The sequence below is a fragment of the Poecilia latipinna genome, unplaced genomic scaffold, assembly GCF_001443285.1.
Source record: "Poecilia latipinna isolate Pla-1442-1.1 unplaced genomic scaffold, P_latipinna-1.0 Scaffold1465, whole genome shotgun sequence".
NCBI lineage: Eukaryota > Metazoa > Chordata > Actinopteri > Cyprinodontiformes > Poeciliidae > Poecilia > Poecilia latipinna.
This window is the reverse complement of record NW_015114081.1, coordinates 28,430-50,774: the sequence shown is the minus strand read 5'-3', so window position 1 is coordinate 50,774 and position 22,345 is coordinate 28,430. Positions and strand designations below refer to the sequence as shown.

The 22,345-nt window shown below is 38.3% G+C and overlaps 1 protein-coding gene across 1 annotated transcript in view; it reads right to left on the bottom strand.

Annotated features, from left to right (window-relative positions):
* Positions 1-22,345, bottom strand: part of LOC106962823 (trichohyalin) — a 59,096-nt gene that overhangs the window by 15,407 nt on the left and 21,344 nt on the right. Inside the window, exons 4-7 of the mRNA XM_015057459.1 lie at positions 18,702-18,783; positions 10,400-10,477; positions 8,738-8,941; positions 851-926 (exon numbers count right to left, since the gene is read on the bottom strand). Coding sequence (XP_014912945.1) covers positions 851-926; positions 8,738-8,941; positions 10,400-10,477; positions 18,702-18,783 — 440 coding nt within the window. The remainder of the gene's footprint in view (positions 1-850; positions 927-8,737; positions 8,942-10,399; positions 10,478-18,701; positions 18,784-22,345) is intronic.

The following is a 22,345-nucleotide window of genomic DNA, read 5'->3' as shown; positions in this document are numbered from 1 at the left end:
GGCAGAATGATTGGGGGTAGAGCTGAGGGGAGATAAGGGGTTCTGTGGGGGGGAGGGGGGGAGTGTGAAAAGAGCTCTCAATGAAAATATTAAAGCAACATCTGAAGACATCAACAAAGTAGGTCAATCTCAACAACAAATAGGTCTTCCAAATTAAACATCTCTGTTCTTTCAAACATAAACCAGTGAGTGTTCACTTGAGATCTTTGCACAGCAGACTTTTATTCTTGGAAAAACAACCTCTGACTGAGCAGTGATGTAAAGCTAAACCTCTGAGCCTCTTGCTGCCAGACAGCACAAGACACTACAACACTGTTGGCTAATTGTCAGTGTGTGAGTATGTGCTCGGATTTGTGTACATCCATCCGACTGCTGGTCTCAGAGCCCCATAATCTCATCCACATTTTGTCTTGGGATTCTCCCTATTTAAACTCTTCTGAACTGGGACAATGACTTGGATGCGGTCCCGAACGTCTGTTTACATCAGCGTAAACCGATACGCCCCAGACGCAGCTTTCAGCTCTGCTTCGCTACAGCTCTTCTTATGTTAAAACATTGCATCATGGACATTACATCTCTCCAATAAGATCACATGAGGCAATCTTTAATCAGTTACTAGTTTTCATCTTTCCAAGGTTCTTATTTTCCAGTATTTTCTGACAGAGCATCTGCTGCAGTGTTTATGTGTACCCTATGATTTGTTTTACCCGAATAACCTAGCCAATTTATATACAAACTAGTAGAACAGATGGACAAATAATGGTTGTAAGGGAGCAAAGTGGGACTTTTTTTTTTTTTTAGTTTTTACACCAAGTTCAACTCTCGTTCTTAAAATGGTTATGACCCTCACCGTTGAGGCAAGTTCTTTGCTGTGGTTGTACTTCATGCTGATCACAGCTCGATCATGAGACTCAATCAAAATATCTCTGCAAATACAAACATAGCGCAGTGTTACAACATTAAAATAAAGTATTATTTGTTGCAACAGCAATTACTTATTGCCTGCAAAACTTACACATTTCCCAATTATCTAAATAAAATTCTCAACAATGAACAAATTGTTAAAGAAACATAAGTGGTGACAATAACATCTGAATCTATGTTGAAATAGCGAAAGAAAGGACACCCTTTGTTAGCTGCAGTTTTTTAGACTATGAATGCTTTGGTCTTTACAACTTTACAACTTGCATACCACCATGTCACGATTTAGGAAGTACTGAGGAAATCTAGCGTGCTACTTTACTGCACTTTGGAGACACAAAGCTTTCACACATATGCATAGCATTAATTTTATTAAGTCTGTAGAATCCATCTGCCTATAATCTTTAATGACTCAGGTCATTATCGAGGAAAGAAATCTTGATCTGGACATCCGCAGAAAGAAAAAAGTGGTGAGCAAATAAAAACTGAAATGGAAGTCAGAAAGAGAGGACAAAGTGAACTGTGGAACATGAGCCTGAGATAGCCAGAGAGAATAAACCTTATTGAATTGTTGATCTTCTGCACAAATATAAAGTGTCATTTCAGCAGCTGCTCTGGCTGATAAGATGTGAAGGACAATGAATCTCAGAGGACAAGCAGAGGAGCTGGCCGCTTTTAAGTAATGTTTAGACAGTCAGTTTTGGAGGAAAATACAAGCTGCCAAATAATATCTGGGACGACTGAACATTTTGTTAAAACAATCAGTGCATTAAATATGCATCGTCTTGTAACCAAGCCAACTTATGTGTAAACAATGTTGGATGGGACAATACATATTTTTATTTTATTAAGCTTTTATGTCACCCTCCAACATCACATAGTGCACAATTGGTTAAATTTCAAAATATTTTGACAAATGCAAGTTTGAAAAGTGTCTACATGCTATGGATATGAGTTTCTTCAGCATCGAGTTGGAAACTGGTCATAGGTGATGATGGACGGTTTGTTGATGACTCGAGACCAGGACACACCTTTCAGACGGACGACAAGACTAAACATACAGCCAGAACAACAATGGAAAGGTTTAGATCATATCATAACCAATGTGGTGGAGTCCAAGAAAGAGGTTTTCTTCAGTGTTTTGACACACAGGAGATGAATGTAAATTTCCCAAACCTTACACTTTTTCACAATTATTCACAGTTTTGTCCTTCACATAGAGTAAATCTTATTAAAATGTATTAAAATCAGGTCGTAATGTAAGAAAATGTAAAAAGTTAAACGGACGATCTATCTCTCTTAGGCATTGTGTTTTGTGGCACAACATTTGTCAAAGAGGAACCATCTTTATTAAAAAAAAAATGTGTGGTGACATATTTGTGTGCACACCTCTCTCTGTGCATATATCTGATGAAACACCACATAACCTACAACATAATAAAGAGCGGCCTGCACGTTCCCTCTCCTCTAAGTCAGGGCAGACATAACATCATTCACTCCACTAGCTCTGGCTAATCACATCAGCCTACTGACCGCGTGCGCGCACAGGGAGAAGCTCAAAAATAGATGCAGCCAAAAGTTTCCGCATGAACGCTCCCAGAGAGTTGCGAGTTTGATGCCAAGGTCTGACTCCCTTTCAAACGTTGCTCGGTCCTCATTAAGAGGAGACAAGAGATGTGAGAGGAGACGGTGCAACCATCTACTGGAGTGTAAAATGTTATTTTAGATACATTTGGCATGGTTACTGTGAAGTTTACACTGCTCTGCGATAATACGTTGTGTGTTTGCGAGTGTATGCATGTGTGCGTGTGTGTGTTCAAAGCACAGAGCCATCAGGGATTTCATAGTTAAGTCCTTTCTAGAAAAGAAACCCCAGGATGTGAGGATTTGACAGATTTATGAAGTCAAAGCCTTTTTAATATGTATCAAACTGCTGATGCATACAGTATCTCTATGTGTCTGCATGTGGGTGGGTTGGAGTGTCTGAGTGTGTACGTGTCCTGTCAGATATAACTCGCCTCTGATTATCAAAAACTGGAGATCTCAGGAAAGATAAACGCACCAGCAGTTTTAGGATCAACTTTGAGCCTATGTGTGTGTGTGTGTGTGAGACACCCCGCACCCACCCCAGGGCGCATGAGGGTGCGTGCAACTTTAGCCCTCAGAAGGAGGTCTGGGGGGATTATAGGGTGGAATGATGGGAAAATCTGGGAACACTCTTTCATTTGCTCACACGCCAGGCTGCTTTTAAGGACCGGCGTGTGTGTATGCAGGCAGAGAACATGTGTGTGAGCGGCTGATGCCTCTTCAAAAAAAAAAAAAAAGCACATTCCTTGTTTCTGCTCTGGATGCTGATAGCATCTGTGTGTGCACATGCAGACAAAAGTTGGCCCTGCTCAAGGGCAGTTTTAAATAGCTATTTACTCACTGTCCGTGAATCAACAATGAGGATCGGGAGTTATCAGGAGTCTCTGCTGACATCATGCATCCCCCGGGATTTATACTTAGGGACAGAGCTCTCCACCTGGAAAGCTGATTTTGATTCCTGGATGAGGAATTTTCTTCCACTAACCCCAGAATTTCCGAGCAGAAATGTGCCGCCTTGTAAAAGAAAAAAAATGGACCCCGTTTTATAGCAATAGCAATTTATGATGTGTGAATAAAAAAAGACTGAGAGCCATAATAAAAGTCAAGATCCAGACAAGGATGATATAATACTTTCCACAAGAGCAAAAAGGAGAGAACTTGAAAAGCAGAAAAAAGTGTGAAGTAAACATAGATGAAGGCGTTATCTTGTGCCCAAGGCTTGAAACCACGTCTCTGCGGAAGGGTGGATGGGCTGGAGAGCTTCTGAGGGACATCATTTCAGTCACGAAAATGCAGCTGCCTGAAACCACTTGAAACAAGTCCTCTCACATTTAAAAGATGGATGAGTAGGCAAAGAAACTTCTGACCTCTCTTGACTTTTAAATCTTTTACTCTTTCAACTTATTGCGGCTTTCATTGGTTTTTCTTCCTCTCCCAGCTCTTGCCCTCGCTCACCCTGTCCCTCTGTTTTCAATTCTGTCACTTTCCCTGAATCCAGGGCATGCTGAGACGTCTCTCTCGTGTGCGTGTAGAACGTGTGCAGCCCCAGTGTCGCGTGCTTCTCATGCAAGAGCTGGTGATGTAACTCCTCAGACCAGTCAAGGCCCACCTTCCTCCTCCTGGCCTCCTTTCTATCGTCTCTCCTTTCCTGCTTCATCTCATCATCCAACTGTCCATCATGGCTGTGTTTCATGTCTCTGATCAGGTTTTCTATTGTATCACCCTTCAATCTTTCACCAGCCTGGGGGAAGGGTGACCTGGTGGTTTTTAAGGTTGTCTTTTCACAGTCACTTCACAAGTGATTTTCATCAACAGCTTCTTCATTAAGATTCATAACGGTAGCTGCACACAGACCAACAGATGGGGAGGAACTATTATTTCTGTAATTGTAACTAAAGGACTTTTTTTTTTAACCAGGAGTAATTTGGTTACATGCTTTGTTTAACTTGAAAAATTACAAATCTAAAAACTTCACTTCTGTCAGGTAAGGTCAAAGTTCAGGATTTCACAACAAGAAATCCTCTACATTGCTTTATTCAAATATTTAGATTTAACTTTTAAAAAGTAAAATTACAGTGAAAAATATCAAAAAATTTAGATTTACTGTATTTATACCATGCATTATGTGTGTTTGTGTGTAATTTTAAACTGGAGCTTAAGATGCAATATGTGGCGCAAATGGATAACTTTTACTTCCATGTACGTGCTTGAGCAGAAAATGTTTAGTTTTTAAGGAAAAGTAACAACTGAAAACTATTGAAACTGTCATGGCTCACACACATCACTTGTAGTGACAAAGGCTGCCTAAGTCACAGGCGATCAGCACTTCCATCCAGAAGAGAAAATGGGTAGATTAAGCTACAAAAGTACTCCACACAAAACTAATGCAAAAATAACTGGAAATGATGACATGAGACAAATTCAATCTACAGCCTGAAAAAAAAAAAGCATCAGGTTTCACGTAACTTGTAACAGCAGCGAAATATGAACAGTGTATGTAGATAATGGTACTATTATGACAATCTATTGCATATTTGTTCTTTCCTTGACATCAGACATTGTTTCACTTTCTAGTTTGTGGATTATGCACTTTGCAATGCCTAATGCTTTATAAATGCATTTAAATGTGACACACATCATACCCTACTGTTTAAGTTTTTTGACATTTTTTAAAGCAATGTTTCAGCACACAAATCTTCCATTGTGTTACAAATCCTCTGATGTCAGAACTCCGTAACTAACAAGGGTGGGCTATTTTCAAGTCTCTTTAGACTTATTTTCTGTGTACAAGAAAAAAAAAAATGTCACATTTATTTGGCATTTGCATTTGATTCTTTTTGATGTTGTGGCATACCCACTCCAACCACGACCTTAAACTGAGAAACCTATTGAATCGTGACTTATTTGTACAGATTACAACAGTCTGAGACATTGTGCAAAGATTCCCCTTGAAGACTAGAAATTAAGTTTGTGCATGACTTTAGATATAATATGGGATCTCTTATGCCAAAAAAGGCATCTGTCATCGAAGACATGATATAACTATTAAAGAACAAAAAACTAATGACCACATACCAGATTCCATCTGTGATGACTTAAAATACTATTTACTGAAGCATACAGATACGGGAAAGCTCCAGCTTCAGGAATTCATTATCTACACTATATATGAATGTTTTCAGTGAATCTAAAAGACAGGTCCACCAATCTCTTGAAGAATAAACACACGTAGCTGTTCAGCAATTAAAACTTCATGGCTTTGTTAATCATATGTGGACTTATGGAGCAATCCTACACTGTGATGCTTTTCACTAATTCATGTCAATTCTAGAAGCTAAAAAGCAGTCTTATCTTAAATGTGAAGTCTGTGTGCAGAGAACCACACAGGACAATCTATAGGTTTTAAATTATTTGTGATCCTGGGGAGTGAAAAATAAATCCTGTCATGCAAGAAATTGTTTCTAATGTGAACTCAACCTCAGTGTGCATTACTCTCCAGCCCTTTATACTTTGTATTCTAAGGGGAAAACTGCTGAAAAGTCAAGGAAATATTTATGTGTAGAAACATTTTACAGTGTTTCTGTTTCTCCTATCAATTATTTATATTCCATTTAAATGTCACTCTGTCACAGTCATTCTTATTATGAACCATCTCCCAGTGAATCACAGCACTGTAATCCACTTCAAAAAGGCTCACAAGCCATAAAGACATGAAGACATTCTTGAACCACAAGACTAGAAATATTTGTAGCATTCTGATGTTTTTTTTCAATTGGTTAAAAAAACACACCAGAGTCTGCATTTCAGGATTCTTCCTGACATTTTTTGATTACAGCAGGCATGCTAAAAATGCCAGGAGAGGTCCTGAAAATCCCATGTATCTGTTTTCTTGGAACTTTGATGATTTATAATTTTAGGGACAGCTGAGTAAAATTATTAATCTAAGAGATCAAAAGCTTTTACAGAAGTGGATTTCATCAGGAACCCATGCACTAATTATCCAAACCCAAATACTAGATTTGGGGTCTAATTAAGGCAAGCCCAGTGAGACATGCGGCTGCGATTTGCTCAGTCATTAAAAAATGCCTGTTTTTCTATGACCAATTAGCAAGCAGTATTGTGACAGCATGATCAAAACATTGGACTGCTGCTCAAGTAAAAATTGAGCAGTAGTCTCAATTTTAACATCTGTATTTCATATAAATGTTAAGATACTGTTTGTTTTTTTAAAGAAATTTCAAACCACCTTTATTGACAGTGTTCACACAAGAAAGGGGAAAAGAGAAGTGGGGGGAAGACATTCAGCAAGAATCTTGAGGCTCAGAGTTGAACCTTGTACGGTTATATTACGGGATACAGGCTGTGAATGGAGTCCACGCTCTGCTGCTAAACTTGTCAGTGTGAACTGCTTGGTCCAGATATAACCTTAGTGGGTTACAGTGTCCTAAGGGAGATGGTCTCTTTGGTCATTCATCAAAACAAATACGCTAGCAGCACAGAACTGATTCAAACTTTGACAAATGTCATAGGCCTTTCAAACTGCAGTACGATTTATTAACTTGGCTTTCAAGCTCATGGGTGGTGATGCATGTAAGGAGGTTCTTTTTGTAAATATAAAATAAAATAAACATGAGTAAAACAGTCACTAGTGAAAACAGATGCTTTGGATTTTAATATGATGTTTTCACTTTGTTAACATTATGATGACTGATAAACTCACCCAATGCTTCCTTTGTGACCTGTCACTATATATTGTGGATATAGCCGATAGATGGCTATTCCTAATAACTACTTAATATTAGTAAAGAAGTCTGAAAATTTGAAACCACTGACATAAGGGACAACCAGAGATTTTTCTGGTTCAGTCGATGGAGAAGTTGTTGTACTCGCCCCGTGGTCACGCAGCACGCTGATGTTTTGCAGTGCCAGTAAAGCCTCAAACTATGCCATATCAAATGTCTTTGCTACCTCTTCCCCTCGCAGTCAGACTGATCTGATAGGTGTGCAGCCACAAAAGTGGACCTGTAAACATGAATGAGCGCTACAGCGCCAGCTGGCTGACTATGAAGAGTGAGGATCAGAAGAACTCATCCCAAAAATCTCAGCCTACGAAAACAAAAAGCTTCTGTGGTGCTTATTAAAGACTGAAAAAAAAAAAAAAAAAAAAACATTGTCCCCCGCTAGTGCCACATGAATTAAATTTCCACTGTGCCGTGGCTCTAGCTCATCATGCATGGCTGGGCCAAGAGGTTATGGGGCCTTAAGCAGAATATGAGTTAGGGGCTGTTAAGAACATCACCACCACTAGTTTCAACACAGATTCGCTGGAGTTTCATAGGCTGAGCTTAACAGTAATCACTGGTAATTGATTATTTACTGATACGTATGTGTGAACAAAGCAAGCTCAAACACAAATATTAAACTGACAGCATCAGATTTTAGCTATGGTAACAATTAAACTATGACAATTATTCTTTGCACTTTTACAAAGTAAACTTGCAAATGAAATCTTAAATTAAAATATTAAGATATTTAAGGTGTTTCCACACCTGACAGTCCACTGTGGAATAATTAGAGTTCGGTAAATATTTCCCAGTTGACCAAAATAAATTCAAACCGAGCCGTTTTGGTTATCCGAACTTTGATCTCAGGGGCGTTTAGTACTTTCAATGTAATGAAAAGCTGATAATAAACTATAAACACAAGGTTATTGAATAGTCTGCGATGTGAAAGTGGCATTTGCCTCAGGGTTCAATTCTTCTCTTCAAGATTTACGCAAAGTTTGGTCCCTTTGACGTTTGCACTGATTTGTGTTATGTTGTTCCAAACCCAAATCTGGCCTCTCGGGCTGAACTGAGGTGTAAATATTTACTGACCTGTTTCCTCACTCAGGCTGTCCCATCTCTTCAGACTATTAAGAGAACGCCAGAACACAGTTGTGCTTAAGCAGTTCTATGAACAAAACTAGTCAAAATTCATTGAAGTAAATTACAATATGGATGCTTCTGACAGGACTACAGATGGTTCATTAGTTTCTTATTTTAAAAGTTTTGTAAGCCAGTCTGTGCATAAGCAGCTGAATATAGGGTGAATTGGCATTAATAATGATTATTATATTCAGAATAAACTATAGGGTAGAAGTGAACAGATAAAAAAACAGAATAGAATCTGATAATATGGAGCACAAAGGAGAAACAACGAAAAAGCAGAAGAATCGTGAATCGATGACCTTTCTTTGATCAGCTCCCCGTTTTCCTGCCAAATCTTTTCCAGAATTTCCCTAGTTTGCGTCACTTCCTCTCCAGCTGCATGCCACTTCTGGTTTAGTTCTTCCTCTCTCTGCTCCCATGACAACAGCTGCTTCTCCATGGCATCACACCTTTGTTGACATAACAACCACTTCTTATTTTTCTCCTCTACTTCCACTGTTAATCTGTTGATAAAGACACAAAGGGCGAGAGTTGCACAAACATGTCTGTATTACAATATTCTGGAAGGAAGTGCTCTTTTCATCTGTGTTTAAACAGGACATGTTTGCGCCTGTTCTGAACAACCACCCATGCATGCACACCTGCAGGTGCACCATGATTCTGCGCTTATAGGTCAACAGGTAACTGATGAAAGCCAGCTTTGTTACGTCAGGATAATAAAACCATCCAGTATCTTTGCAAAACTTTTATTAAAGTACATAAGTCACAGACATGGAAAACTGGGGCAAACCGTATTTTAAAAAAAATACTTTAGCAACCCGAAAAGGGAAGTTGCACCTCTCATTGTCCAGGTTTATTCAGTCATTCCACAGTTATATGCAATAAATTAGGATAGTTGGTCAGATGAGGCTCGTTTGTCAGAACCTTTTGAAATTAGTGATCTTTAGGCAAGTATTAAACATAAGTCAATATTTCTGTTTTGAAATTGTTTTTTTTTTTGTTCTTATGAAATATTTGCGATCCTACAATGGATGAATACATTTTTGCTTGTTTTTTTTTTTCCTCGTTTGTTTGTTGACCATGAAGTTGCTAATTAATATGTTATTAATTAACAAATGATATTAATCTGATTTATTTTTATAAACAAACAAGCATGAGGCTTTTAGACATTTTAAAGCTAATGAATAATTTGTTGCAGCATAAAAGAGGACAGGTTTGGAGTCTTGACCAGATTAACACTGTTCAGGCACTTATGGTCACCATTCTTAGGGGATTGGCAAATTGTTGTCTTCTCACCCTCACACAGTCTGAAATTGCATCCGCCCCCGTTGCTATGATAGGCTGAGCTTTATAGCAGCCATGGGGTTAGATCAGAGACTGCTGTGTGGGATGGGAAATAAATCGACAGTGTAACTGAACACACCAAGCGGCCAGCAGTCTAGAAAGGGAATACCGGCAGATAGCATGTGAAAAAATATACACCCTGCATGCCTGCAAGTGGAAGATGAGAGGCCCCTGCACTTATACGTGCCTTTCTGTGGGCGTACACATGTGGATTGGGAGTATGTGACACACATGTGCATGTCTGTATATCAGTGCGATGCTGGCTAATCAAAGCCTATCTGCTGCAACGTACATGCTTCTGGGCACTGATGAGAGTTTGTGAGAAACACGACTCCACGCCAGCTAAGAAGTGCTTCCATCTGTTGCACCAGCCTCGCACGAGACTCTGCAGCGTTACAAGCACTTAACGGAGCCTAAGATCTCCTCAACTAATTTAAGAGATGCTAACGCATCCAGCTCGCAAGGGGAGGCAATATATCTGGAAGTGCATGGGAGCACAGGAAGAAGACGGTGGTTAGGAGAATGACTGGGATGAGAAAAGGGATTGTGTGGGAGAAGCTAAGGGAATTTATTGCTTGGTGTGTGGGAAATACGAAAAGAGGGAAAGGTTGATAAACCTGTGCAGTTTCTGTCCGTATTCCTTCTCGGCGTCTTCCTGTTTAAGCAGCTGCTCATCCCACTGCGTCTTCTGTTCCCTGGGGACATAAAGTGCAACAATAAAGTGGCTGATCAGTTTATGTATGTGCATTAACAAGACAGTGGCAAAAACTCAAAAACGATCATATTTTTCTCCTTTCCTGAAATTTAGATTAATTTGACTCCGGTGTCATGTGAGGCAGAACGACACACATTTATTCCCTGAGTTTGTTTTTACAATCTCAAGTGTCACTGAGCCAGATACCAAATCCATCTAACTGGTGTCCTGACTACTCCCACGCTTGTATCCTTGTGAGGAAGAAGCCAGCCTTAACAATGGATCCCCCCACTGGGATCAGCAAAAGTTCAAGATAGCTTCCTGTATATCCCAACTCCTCATGCTTAAAAACTGCTGTGGGCTGTTCTCTGATGGCTAGATTGGACTGTTTTTCATGATGTTTTGCACTTTCAATACAAAATTTTCACTCTGTTTAAAATAACATTTCTTTTTCTTTCTGTAGCTGCACCTTGACTCCTCAGAAGGGACACTGAAAATCATTTATAAGTTCAAATCTAAATGGATCGACAACAAGTGCACATGGACCAACATACACACATACACACACTGTCACATATGCTCTCAGACACACACATGCACACCCACAAACACACTTTACCCTAACCCTACTAACCCTGTCAGCTTCTCAACCTAATTCCCTCTCTGACGGCACGGTCAGTTAATGTGTGTGTGTGTGTGTGTGTGTGTGTGTGTTACCGGCTGTCTAGCCCTGTGACCTTGCAGCCGCACGCAATGAGGATACAGAGTGAGAGGACCAGCATGTCTAAGCTCACAGGCAGACAGCCTGTTTTCACTTCCAATTTCACAGATTTTTCTGATAACTGTCTTTAGTTTTTTGGTGGATTCAGGAAAAGCTGCACTTTTATTAAAAAATATGTTTTTTTTAGTTGTTTTTTTTTTACATATTTGTTGAAATGATCATTATGTCGTGACGGTTCGAGACAATCTGTGAAAAAGTTTAGCTCTGCTTTCTCCCAGTGCTTCCAGTACTAAGTGCTGAAATAAATCACACAGTCAGAAACAACCAACCAGAGACAAGAGGAGGATTTTAGCGCTATCAATCACTACGGTGTATGCGCCACTCGCATCACTCCCCTCCCTCTTGCTCTCTGCTACACTACAGCCGATTCATCACAACATAGCCTGCCACGAATGCTAAGACTAGTTAGCGTAGCCACGGATGACGGTGGTTAAATAGTTTTCCTAATATGTAAAAATATATGTACTGCAGCTTTAAACTGTGAGAACAGCTTATGATTCCCTATATCAGACATTCAAGATGTAATAACATGCAGTTACAGACTGAAAACTGAATTCAGCACAAAATTCAGCTGACTTTAAAGGAGTAGTATTATGTGTTTCCATCCCTGTTAACTACACTTGCTAACAAATGCTATATACATAAAAAATGACTTAAAAGAAATTTTACATTTTAATTTTAATGCCTTTCAATTGGGCCTCTGTAAAACTCCTGCTCTTTCTGAAACTCTACCTTCATCACAATATTGTGCCTCTACTAATAATTAACTATGTTTTTACCAGGTATGTTTTTGATGAGAGAATAACATTTGAACATCAAAAAAGTTTGTCTTACATAATATCGCCCTTTTAAAGAAAATCCCATTATTGATGACAGTTTCTAAAAGGAACCAGTAATTATCCCCTTTTTGTAGTCTTAGGAACATATTTGTTTCAGGCGTAAGTAGATGTATCAATCAGTCAAAAAAAGCACCGCAGAATTAAAACAGACTGAGATAAACAGGGCGATGTGCCTCTGCTGATTCTGGAGCGGAGGAAATCCAGGTGACAGTGCTGTTTAAAACTGTGGCAGATCAAGCACTCCATATCAAATTACGGTCAACAAAACACAAAGAAAGTCTCATGAACGGGGGGAGGGGGGGGAACCTACTCATCAAAACGTAATTTCTTTTAGATTTTCTGTTTATTTTATGATAGATTAAAAAAAACAAGACGTTTTGATTTTCTTTGAATTCAATACAACGAAACAGGCTAAAAAAAAAGAATTTCCTGAAGGGCTGTGACTGATTAAATCTAACCGAGATAAACAGTCACGACGGAAATAATTAAAAAAAATAAACGTCTTTATGTTTGTGTGTATATGTGTGAGGCAGAGAAGATAAGGAGAAAAAGCCTTCAGTTGCACCCTGAGATCAATTGGTAAATTACTGCAGATACTCACACAACCTCACTTTAATGTATACACACGCACATACACACACTAACAGAAAGAGAGAGAGACAGTCAGCGTGCAGCAGTCTTATGAAAACAAGCCGTTTCACATCAATCACATCTATCCTTTGCTCTTTCTCTCTTGACCTTCAATCATTCCACCACGTACTCTTTCATCCATCCTCCCTTGTTCAGTGCATCTATCCTTTCTTTCATCTATTCCTCCCTTGCCTCTAATCCATCCTTTAAACTGAGCCTACATCTGCCATGTGTTCATCACGTGATGAAAGGATCCGCTCAGTGATTCCTGCCAATCAGAGCGCAGCTGGAACCTTCCTATCACCATTAACACACGTCAGCCAGAAGTTACATGTTCAGAACGCTCCGCTGGGAAACTCCTGTCAGGTCTGGAACATTCATAGTTGCCCATCAAGCCTAGAAATACTCCCAGTGATATGAGATATACTTCACTTCTTAAAAGCTCTTGTAAGTACACAAGATCTTTTTTCAAGTATTAGAAGAAAACTGACAAAAGAAATGATACACCGAAGTTTTGAAGAGTGTGTAAGTGGATGTGTGTGCCAATAGTCTGCACTTGAGCATCCCTTAGACAGCGTGCTTGGAGCAGATAAATTCCACAGCCTTGCTCTGTTCTAGCCACGGCGGAAATGTGTGTGTGTGTGTGTGTGTGTGTGTGTGTGTGTTTCCAAAGCAACGGACTGGCGCCACAAAAAGACAACAGGTGCTGAACACTCAGTCGATGGAGGTGGTGGGTGAGGGGTTGGGTTAAAGGTTGGGAAGCTGTTATGGCAACGCTTACACACAAACAAGCTTTTTGTTCACGAATGTCAAACCAAAGAATCCAAGGCTTGGGATGCTCTGCAGCTTATATGGTACAGAGTAGGACTAAGAAGAAACATGGTACGCATACTCTCTCTCTCTCTCACACACACACACACACACACATGCATATAAAAAGGTTGTGGGTGTTTAAACATTCAGCCAATAAGAGAAACGGAAAGAAAAAGGTTGAGCAGAAATAAAAAAAGACATTTAGTTTAATATAATGCAGCACCTATCACAAAATACATATTTAGTGATGGGTATAAATACTAATAAAAAACAGGCAGATTTGGCTATGTAAAGAACTTTGATGCCACTTAAAGTTAGCACTTCATAGTCTGCCCCAAACTGGGGTTACACAGATTAAGAAAGCTGAAACAATGTTACAAAAACATTTCACCTAATACAGGAAAAGCCATCATTCGTGTTTAAAAACATACTCATATATTATTGTGCATATATTAAATTTAATAATTTAATCTTGCTTCTGTAGACAAAGTTTTAATGCAAAGAATTTTGCTGAAGTGCAAGGCTAATGCTAGCATTCTCTGTTTTGATATAACTCATTGAATTTGTCTCATGACATTGCTGTTTACCGTTTCAGGTAATTATGTTCGCACCAAAGGACAAAGAAAAAGTTCCTACTTCATAAACCAACCATTGTATATCTTATATTTTCTGTGTGCTGGTCCTAAACAAAAATCTAAAGCAGCTTTCAAAGGCAGAATTAATCCAATGATCCATCATTGGTAAATTTCAAGTTATCCAGAGATCCACATCAACAATTTTGTTTATGCCATCAGCAAGCTACATTTGTTCCCCTTTATTATCTTACATTTTACCCTCTTCTCCTCCCCTCATCAACCCCACAGAAAACATCCAACACGTCATATCTATACATATATTTTGTAAGTGTCCTGATGGTGAAACAAGTTGCACAGGTGTTTTAGTCAAAAACACCTGGTCTGAGTGTGAGACCCTTTTTTCTCTCACTAAAATTAATTATCACAAACCCAAACACACTTCTTATCATTTAATAAAGTCTAAGACTTTAGCTGATGTGCATCATCCTCCTTCACACAGAATCTATCATGGAACAAGGCCTCCAGGCACGCTGTCCCCACAGTATATGGACATCCATATGGCTGCGTGGGTCGTGTGAGATTGGAAGCTTCTCATCCATCCACACTGATCCCTGTGTTAGATGGATGTTCAGGTTCCACAGCAGATTCCAGGAAATTGCATTTGTGTCAGAAAAACTGTACAAACTGTGTCACGCAAATGACCAGGAGGTCGGTTCTGCAGAGACAGTAACCTACTTTTTGATTCAAATCTACTTAATTAGGCTAAAAATAAAACTCAACCCAAAAAACAATATAGGTTTAAAAGTAATCCAAGTAATGCAAATAGTTCATTCAAGGCTCATTCAGTGGATCATAAGACTAAGTAATCAAATGTCAAAAAGCAAAAAATGTCATATTATTGCAAAAAAAAAAAAACAAAGCAACAAAGATCAAATTTTCAGATAATTTTCCTCTATTCCTCTGTGCAACATTATGTTGTGTTATTGAACTAAAAAACAAACAAGTTATAGATGCTTTTTTAAATGTGAAAAGACCTGCTATAACCTGGTTGCTGAGGATGAAAATGCCATTTTGTAAAATAAGGTATCTGTATTCCTAAATTGACATTTTAATGATATAGATACCATTCTCTTTCTTGTCTGCTTTGAAGAGCTCTTGGTCTAAGCAAGTGAAAGATCATGAGTATTTACAGAACACAATAAAGCTATGCAGACTTCAATCAATCAATCAATCAATCAAATTTTATTTGTATAGCACATCTCAGCAGCAAGGCATTTTAAAATGCTTTACATAATTACAATAAAAACAGCATGTGACATTGAATAAACAATGTCACATGTTGTTCTCTCATTCAGAGAAAGAGATTTTAAAAAAAAGATTAACAAAGATAAAAACATTAAAATCCGCGCCCCTTTTAGGACTTCAGTTAAACGTCGTTTAACTGGGACTCTAACCCTCTGGGAATTTAGTCAAAAACACCGTTTGACAAGGACTCCAACCTCTCTGACTTTAGTCAAAACACCGTTTGACAAGGACTTTAACCTCTCGGACTTTAGTCAAAAACACCGTTTGACAAGGACTCTAACCTCTCAGACTTTAGTCAAAACTTAATTACATGCCATGACTAATTATCTTTCCTTGCAAACGCTAAGTACAAACACCTTTTTACATTTTTGTGGTCCACTGGCACTCTTTGGAAAATTAGGAAACATTAAGTGAAAACAATTTTTCTTTATCTGTGTACTCAGGTCATGAAGCTCTTTAAAGTGCTGGTTATCTGGGAGATTCGTGCTTTTAACATTTACTCCCTTCATGTGTGGAGGAGTGTTTGTGTATCCCCGTGAGGCTGGACACATTTTTAAGAAGATTCATTTTGCAAATGTTATAAATTATGTCATCAAGACAAGGTTTGAAGGATTTGCTGCTGCATAAAATAACACTATAACCCAGGCACATAAACATTTGAAATGTGCTGCCCAGAAACATTCAAAAATGATAGATTAGCGACAAAATGTATTCACTCTGCTGTGCCTTGTTGTTGTACTATATCAGGATAATGTGATAGAGAAATATCTTTGAAATTTTAGGCCAACAATAGAACAGTTTTCTTTGTTGTCTGACTCTGGGTGAGTTAAACACCAGATACACATAAATGGAAGCAAAACAACAACATATTGATCCATATCAAAATGCAACTCCTCAGGACAGACAACAAAGTCACTAACATATCACTAACATCAAAATGTAAATAGTTGTCTTGAGATTTGGAGGCTTAATAGAATGGCAAAAGATCCCACTTTAGTAGGAAAGCATTCTTCTTAGCATGAGCTGTACAAGGCATAAATCTGTATCTGATGAGGGTCTGAATCCACATCTGAAGTTAATCTGACCATAAAAGTTTAAGGTGATCTAAGGTGTTCTGTGAACTATGCACAGGAATGCTACTGTTTTAAATAAAACAGATTCTTTCAGAGGTTTCTGTAAGTATATTTGGGTAAACTTCCATAATTATGTCAGCATACTACAGGTGATGCTGAGCCAGCTAGCACTAAATACATAATACTGTAGGTGGTGATAATGATCCAGTATTGATAATCAAAAATGTCACTATAAAAAAGCTGCAGATAAGTTCAGATTTTTCCTTTTGGGGAGCTCATTTGATCACTATTATTGGGACAGTGGCTAATGTCTGGAGTTTTTGTGGATGAGTTTTGTTTAAGCCTCCATCATCAAAGTTTAAATTGTAGTGAGTGGGGTCACCTCTTATCTTGTTTGTTTTTTTTTATCCTTACCAAAGTATCTAATTTAACCACTGAATATAATTAATTTTGGAATTTGTATCTTGAAAATTTGTCTTGTAACAATTTTTAATCAAAAACAAAAAGAAATTATCTCCTCCTAAGCGTACATAAAATTGAAAATAAACTGTATTTCAGCATTTAGGTGAATAGAAAAACAAGAGGTAGGGAAATTAGTGTAGTTATTTAATTTTTTTTATAGAAAAGAATTACTTTTTGTAAAAAAAAAAAATAAAAGTCACTGTTGTTGAGGGAGAACATCATGGAGTGCTCACCCAATAAAAGGGCCACAAATTTCGGCATTGCTGGTGCTCCTTATGTCACTGTGTTTAGACTGTCTGGCAGCAGTCATGGTTCCCCCAGAGGTTCTCTAGCCCGTGCTTAAAACAAGCACTATTACATTATTTCTGTACCAAGTTATTTAGTGGGAGTCAACAGATTGTTGAGGGTGATGCTGGTGCACACTAAAGGTTTGCACTTTTGTCCCACATTGCACACATCTCTTTGATGTGTGCAATCAAAGAGATTGCACACACCAGCCTCTCGGGTCGAGAGGCTGGTGGAGGCTTCTCAGCATCCATCAGCTTCCTGAGGAAAAGCAGAGAAAATCTTACACAAACCATGTAATGTGGAAATAGCATCAACATATGGAGGCTACTGGCAAAACAAAGTCAGGATGGTAAGAAGTGCTTGATATAACTACCCAGTACATTTGTGTGAGAGAGGAAAACAAATCAAGCTTTGGACATTAAGGTGCTGCTTGCATTTGTAAGAACTTGTATATATATATATATATATATATATATATATATATATATATATATGTTTGAAAGAAGAGGATCCACTGCACTGCAGCGTATTGCAACAAGAGTAAAAGTTAGTCAGCACAGACCAAATTAACAAGCATAAAATGTCTCAAAGCAGAGTTATGCAGCACATAGTAGAATAATCAATGTTGTCTGGTTCACCAGAAGGCAGTTAATGAATACACAAATTTAAATGCACAAATAAGAATGTAAGTCATACAAAATGAGCTACTTTAGCTTTTTTTTTCTTTCAATGGATGTGACATGATATTAATAATTGCTCATTTGTATCGTCATTAATCATTTCTTGTAATTTGCTGTAAATTATATGTTTTGTATGTTCTTTCATATGTATGTCAATTGTTTTACTTAATTTTTTTTTTTTTTTTTTACCATCGACCTGTCAGGGAACTACAGTTGAAAATTAGCCCTTGTGGCTCAATCTGACATATTTACATGGTTGTTTTAATGTAGCCATGTTGATTAATATTCATCAATTCAAACCATGGAGGCTTTATCTGCAGCATATGACCTCCTTAGTTATTAATATGTGAATACTGTTGTCTAAAGACCACCATATTTAGGGGGAAAAAAAACCCTCAAAGCTGTTAAAACTCTTTGAGCCAATGTTATTTCATCAGTTGGGTATGTAAGAGCCACAGGGTGTATTTGTATTTGTTCTGATGCCTTAAATCCCTGGCTAGACTTTTGAGTGACTGTGTATACATCAAATCCTGTGTTGTTGCAGCTTAGTTGCTCCAGCATGAGGAACGCGAGCATTTCCTAGTTTGGGTGGTGTCAGCAAGGCTCCACAGATTGTTCTGATTGGCTGAGGGAAATAACAAAGAGAATTGAGCCTAGCAGTGACCTATTCTTCACCCAGCATTTTCCAAATACCACCATCCACCTGTGTTTCCATTTAAACGTGTGTTTTCATGTTTCTGCAAGAGAGCTGTTTGCTTTGCCACATTCGGTAGACTTACGTCAGCTGCTGAGTTAGGTGTTCATTCTCTTCTTTTGCTTTCTGAAGCTCCACAGTGGAATGCCGCAGCTCCTTGCTCAGCTCTGTTCACACACAAAGAAAAATATCCGCGGATTTGAATTTACTCAATGCGATGAAAAGCAGTTCAGGGCTGAATTGATGTCAAGTTCCTCATCATAGGATGTAACAGAAAAAAGAGACGTGTGAGAGAAAATAGGCAGGCAGAGTATTCTGTCATGATATTTTCTTAGATTTGCGCACTTATTAAATAAAACATGAATAAAACAATAAAAAACATTTTAGAACAGAAATGTGGGCTTAATGAAAATTATATTTATGCATAAATATACTTTTATTGGCTTAAAGGTTCTTTTCAAACCTTTTCACCTTGAAACCTTGAACTACTGAGATGGACACATTGTAACAAAATAGTAAAGGCAGAAGAAATCTGTAAGGATATAAATAGATATTACTTTGCAATGGCTTCTAAGTAATGCTATTGGTTTCTTACTTTACTTACAGTCATGATACAATGGGCAGACAGAACCTTTCCAAGAAATACATAAAATTGATAAAGTAAATGATGAACAGAAACGAATATAGATGCATATTAAAACTAATTGGAGGATGAGAGACCAACACGATCCCAGGAAAATCTCCTGGTAGTTGAATCTGAGTTATTTTAATATGGTTGCTTTCCAGGCCAGTAGACACATTTGTTGAAACAGCAATCCTGCAAGAAGTGCTCTGATGTTATATTTCAAATTTAAATGAGGCCAGCAGCTTGTCAGAGTGTGGCGCAGAACTTCCCACCGCTCCAGGCTGAACTGGATACCATCTGAGAAAGAGCATTTGAGTCCCAGATCTGGACGGTGAATAACATGAAGCACGTCACAATCATTCTGGGCAGTGTTATCTGCAGAGCATATTTACTTACTGAGCCAACTCGTTATTTTAGGATTTACATATTTAGTAACTACCCTCATTATTTTTTATTAATCTCAACAGCATCATTTAGTTAGGTTGCAATTCAGTTCAAATGATCCCCTCAGACATGAACAGTCTTTAATTGAAATCAGTTCCTGGTCAAGTTTTTCTAAAAGCAGAAACTGTATATTTTAGGAGTCGTGTTCTGCTGTAATGTGGAGCTACAACCTGTATGAAGTTATTTCAATGCTCTGACAAGCCTTCCTCCAAGAATGGCTTAAACAGCCTGTTCACTAATCTGACAAATGAAGGTAATTGGTTGTGATGAATTTATAATTAAAAGGTTCTAAATAAATTTTTATACTACACTTAACAGATTTTTATTTGTGTGAAAACATCTATCAGATACGGTAAGCTTCTGGTTTTAATAGGACAAATTGTGGTCAAGAAATATTAATAATTTTGCAAGGCTCTGCATTTTTAGTAACCTGTTTTTAGCATATACTAAAGTGGGAATTATGTTTAACACTTCAGTTTTGTCTGACAATCTAATTATACTGAAAAAGTAGAATGGAGCTCCAACGTTAAAAAAAAAAAAAAAAAAACTGTTAATTTGTCACAAGTAATTGAAAGAGGTTTGTCCAACTTACTTTATTTGCATTTGTTTAACTTTACAGATTAATAAACATAATAAATTAAATTACATGAACTTAATTTGATTACTTGTGACCAATTAACTTGATATATTTAAGTTGGGGTACCTGTTCTCTTTTTACAGTGTAGAGTACAACGCTCAAACAAATAACGTTAAATACAATTTAAGAAACCACCCTCAAAAGTCAAACCTGGATCTTCCTGTAGAAGTATGTGTTTGTGTTTGGAAACCTGCAGCATTGAAAGAATTGCGCCTTCTGAGAAGTGCAGAGGGACGCAGTGGCTGGGGTCCTGGAGAGCACTCAAACTATCCAGCAATGTCAACCTGACATTCTCTCTCTCCAAGTCTTTGTTTTGCTCACTCGCCTTCATTGGACTTTCACTCTTCATTCCTCTCCGAGTCCGTCTTTCATAATCAGTCCTCTTTCTGTGGCTCGTTGTTGTTCTCGCTCTCTCTCACTCGCCCTCTCTCTTGGCTCTCTCATCTTGCCTTTTACTCACTACATTTCTCTCGGCAGGAAGAGAGGAGTGTAGGAGGTCCTACTCAAAACGGCAATACAACGATAATTGCTTTCTGGTCACCGTGACATGACAAGGTCCAAGCAGGGTGAAGCATCATGCTCTCTCTCTCTCTCTCTCTCAAACTCACACCAAAAAACTCAAGAATGAATGAAAAAAACCTCCATCAACTGTGATGACAACACAACACTTGAGGATGCACACAATTACACACTGCACAGACATGCCCAAACAGAAGAACTTGAGGGTTTGAAATTAAAGCCGCACAGCCTGAAATTCTCCTGCCAGTGATAAACAGTAACATGCAACTTCATTGAAGCAACAATTACTGCAACTAACAGGCTGAACATATAATGGAACAGCTTTGAAATTGATGCTTACACCACAACAGTTGAAATGCTGCAGTCTTATCTACCAAAACCTCCTCTTAGTCATATTAGTGGAATATCTCAAACCAAAATACTACATGGGAGATGAAAATGACTGATTATGAAAATTACAACCATAATTACAGTCATCATAATAAGAAAGTACACCTTCTCTCACAGCTATTATTTGCTTAACTGGTCTGATGTCTACCAGACTGTACACTGATTATTTGCACAAAAAACGCATAGACCTCAAATTGCACAACCTGATTTTATAAAACCACAACAAGACCAAAATAGAAAAATGAACCTCACACCTATTTGATTTGTCCAAAACATGTGAACACCTAAAAGCCTCTTTCACATCACTTCCCGTGTCCTGTCTATATGCGAGTCTCAGTGCAAAGAAACTGAGTACATGTTGTGGAAGGTCAAAGGGTCCTCCCATGTCTCATCAGTGGTATTTGTAACTTTATTTGGTGTATATGTTTATTGTGCTAAACTGTATCAGTTTTTTCTAATGCATCCACTTCCTTCTCCATCTTGAGCTTTAATAAAAAAAAATACTTTAAGTACCCTAATTGAAACTGTCACTGGTTTTAATTATCCATCCATCCATCCAGTTTCTTTACACCCTTGTTGGTGCCTATCTCCAGCTATCGTTCCGGGCAAGAGGCGGGGTTCACCCTGGACAGGTCACCAGTCTGTCACAGGGCAACACAGAGACACACAACCATGCACACACCTAAGGACAATTTGGAGAGGCCACTTAACCTGACAGTCATGTTTTTGGACTGTGGGAGGAAACTGGAGTACCCGGAGAAAACCCACGCATGCACAGGGAGAACATGCAGGCTCCATGCAGAAAGACCGGGGCCGGGAATTGAACCCAGAACCTTCTTGCTGCAAGGCAACAGCTCTACCAACAGCGCCACTGTGCAGCCCCCGGTTTTAATTGTTACCATGGTAATATTAATATTTGCAAGATTTGTAACACTTCATAAAAGATGAAATTACCATAGACACAGAACCTGTTCATCAACCTAACATACTCAGTGACTGTGCTATTAAAAATGGACTATTTAAAGTGGTACAGTCTGTATTCATTTCTAAAATAAATTTTCATGGCATGTATATTCTGTAAAAAAATAACTTCCTTTATGTATAGAAAATAAAG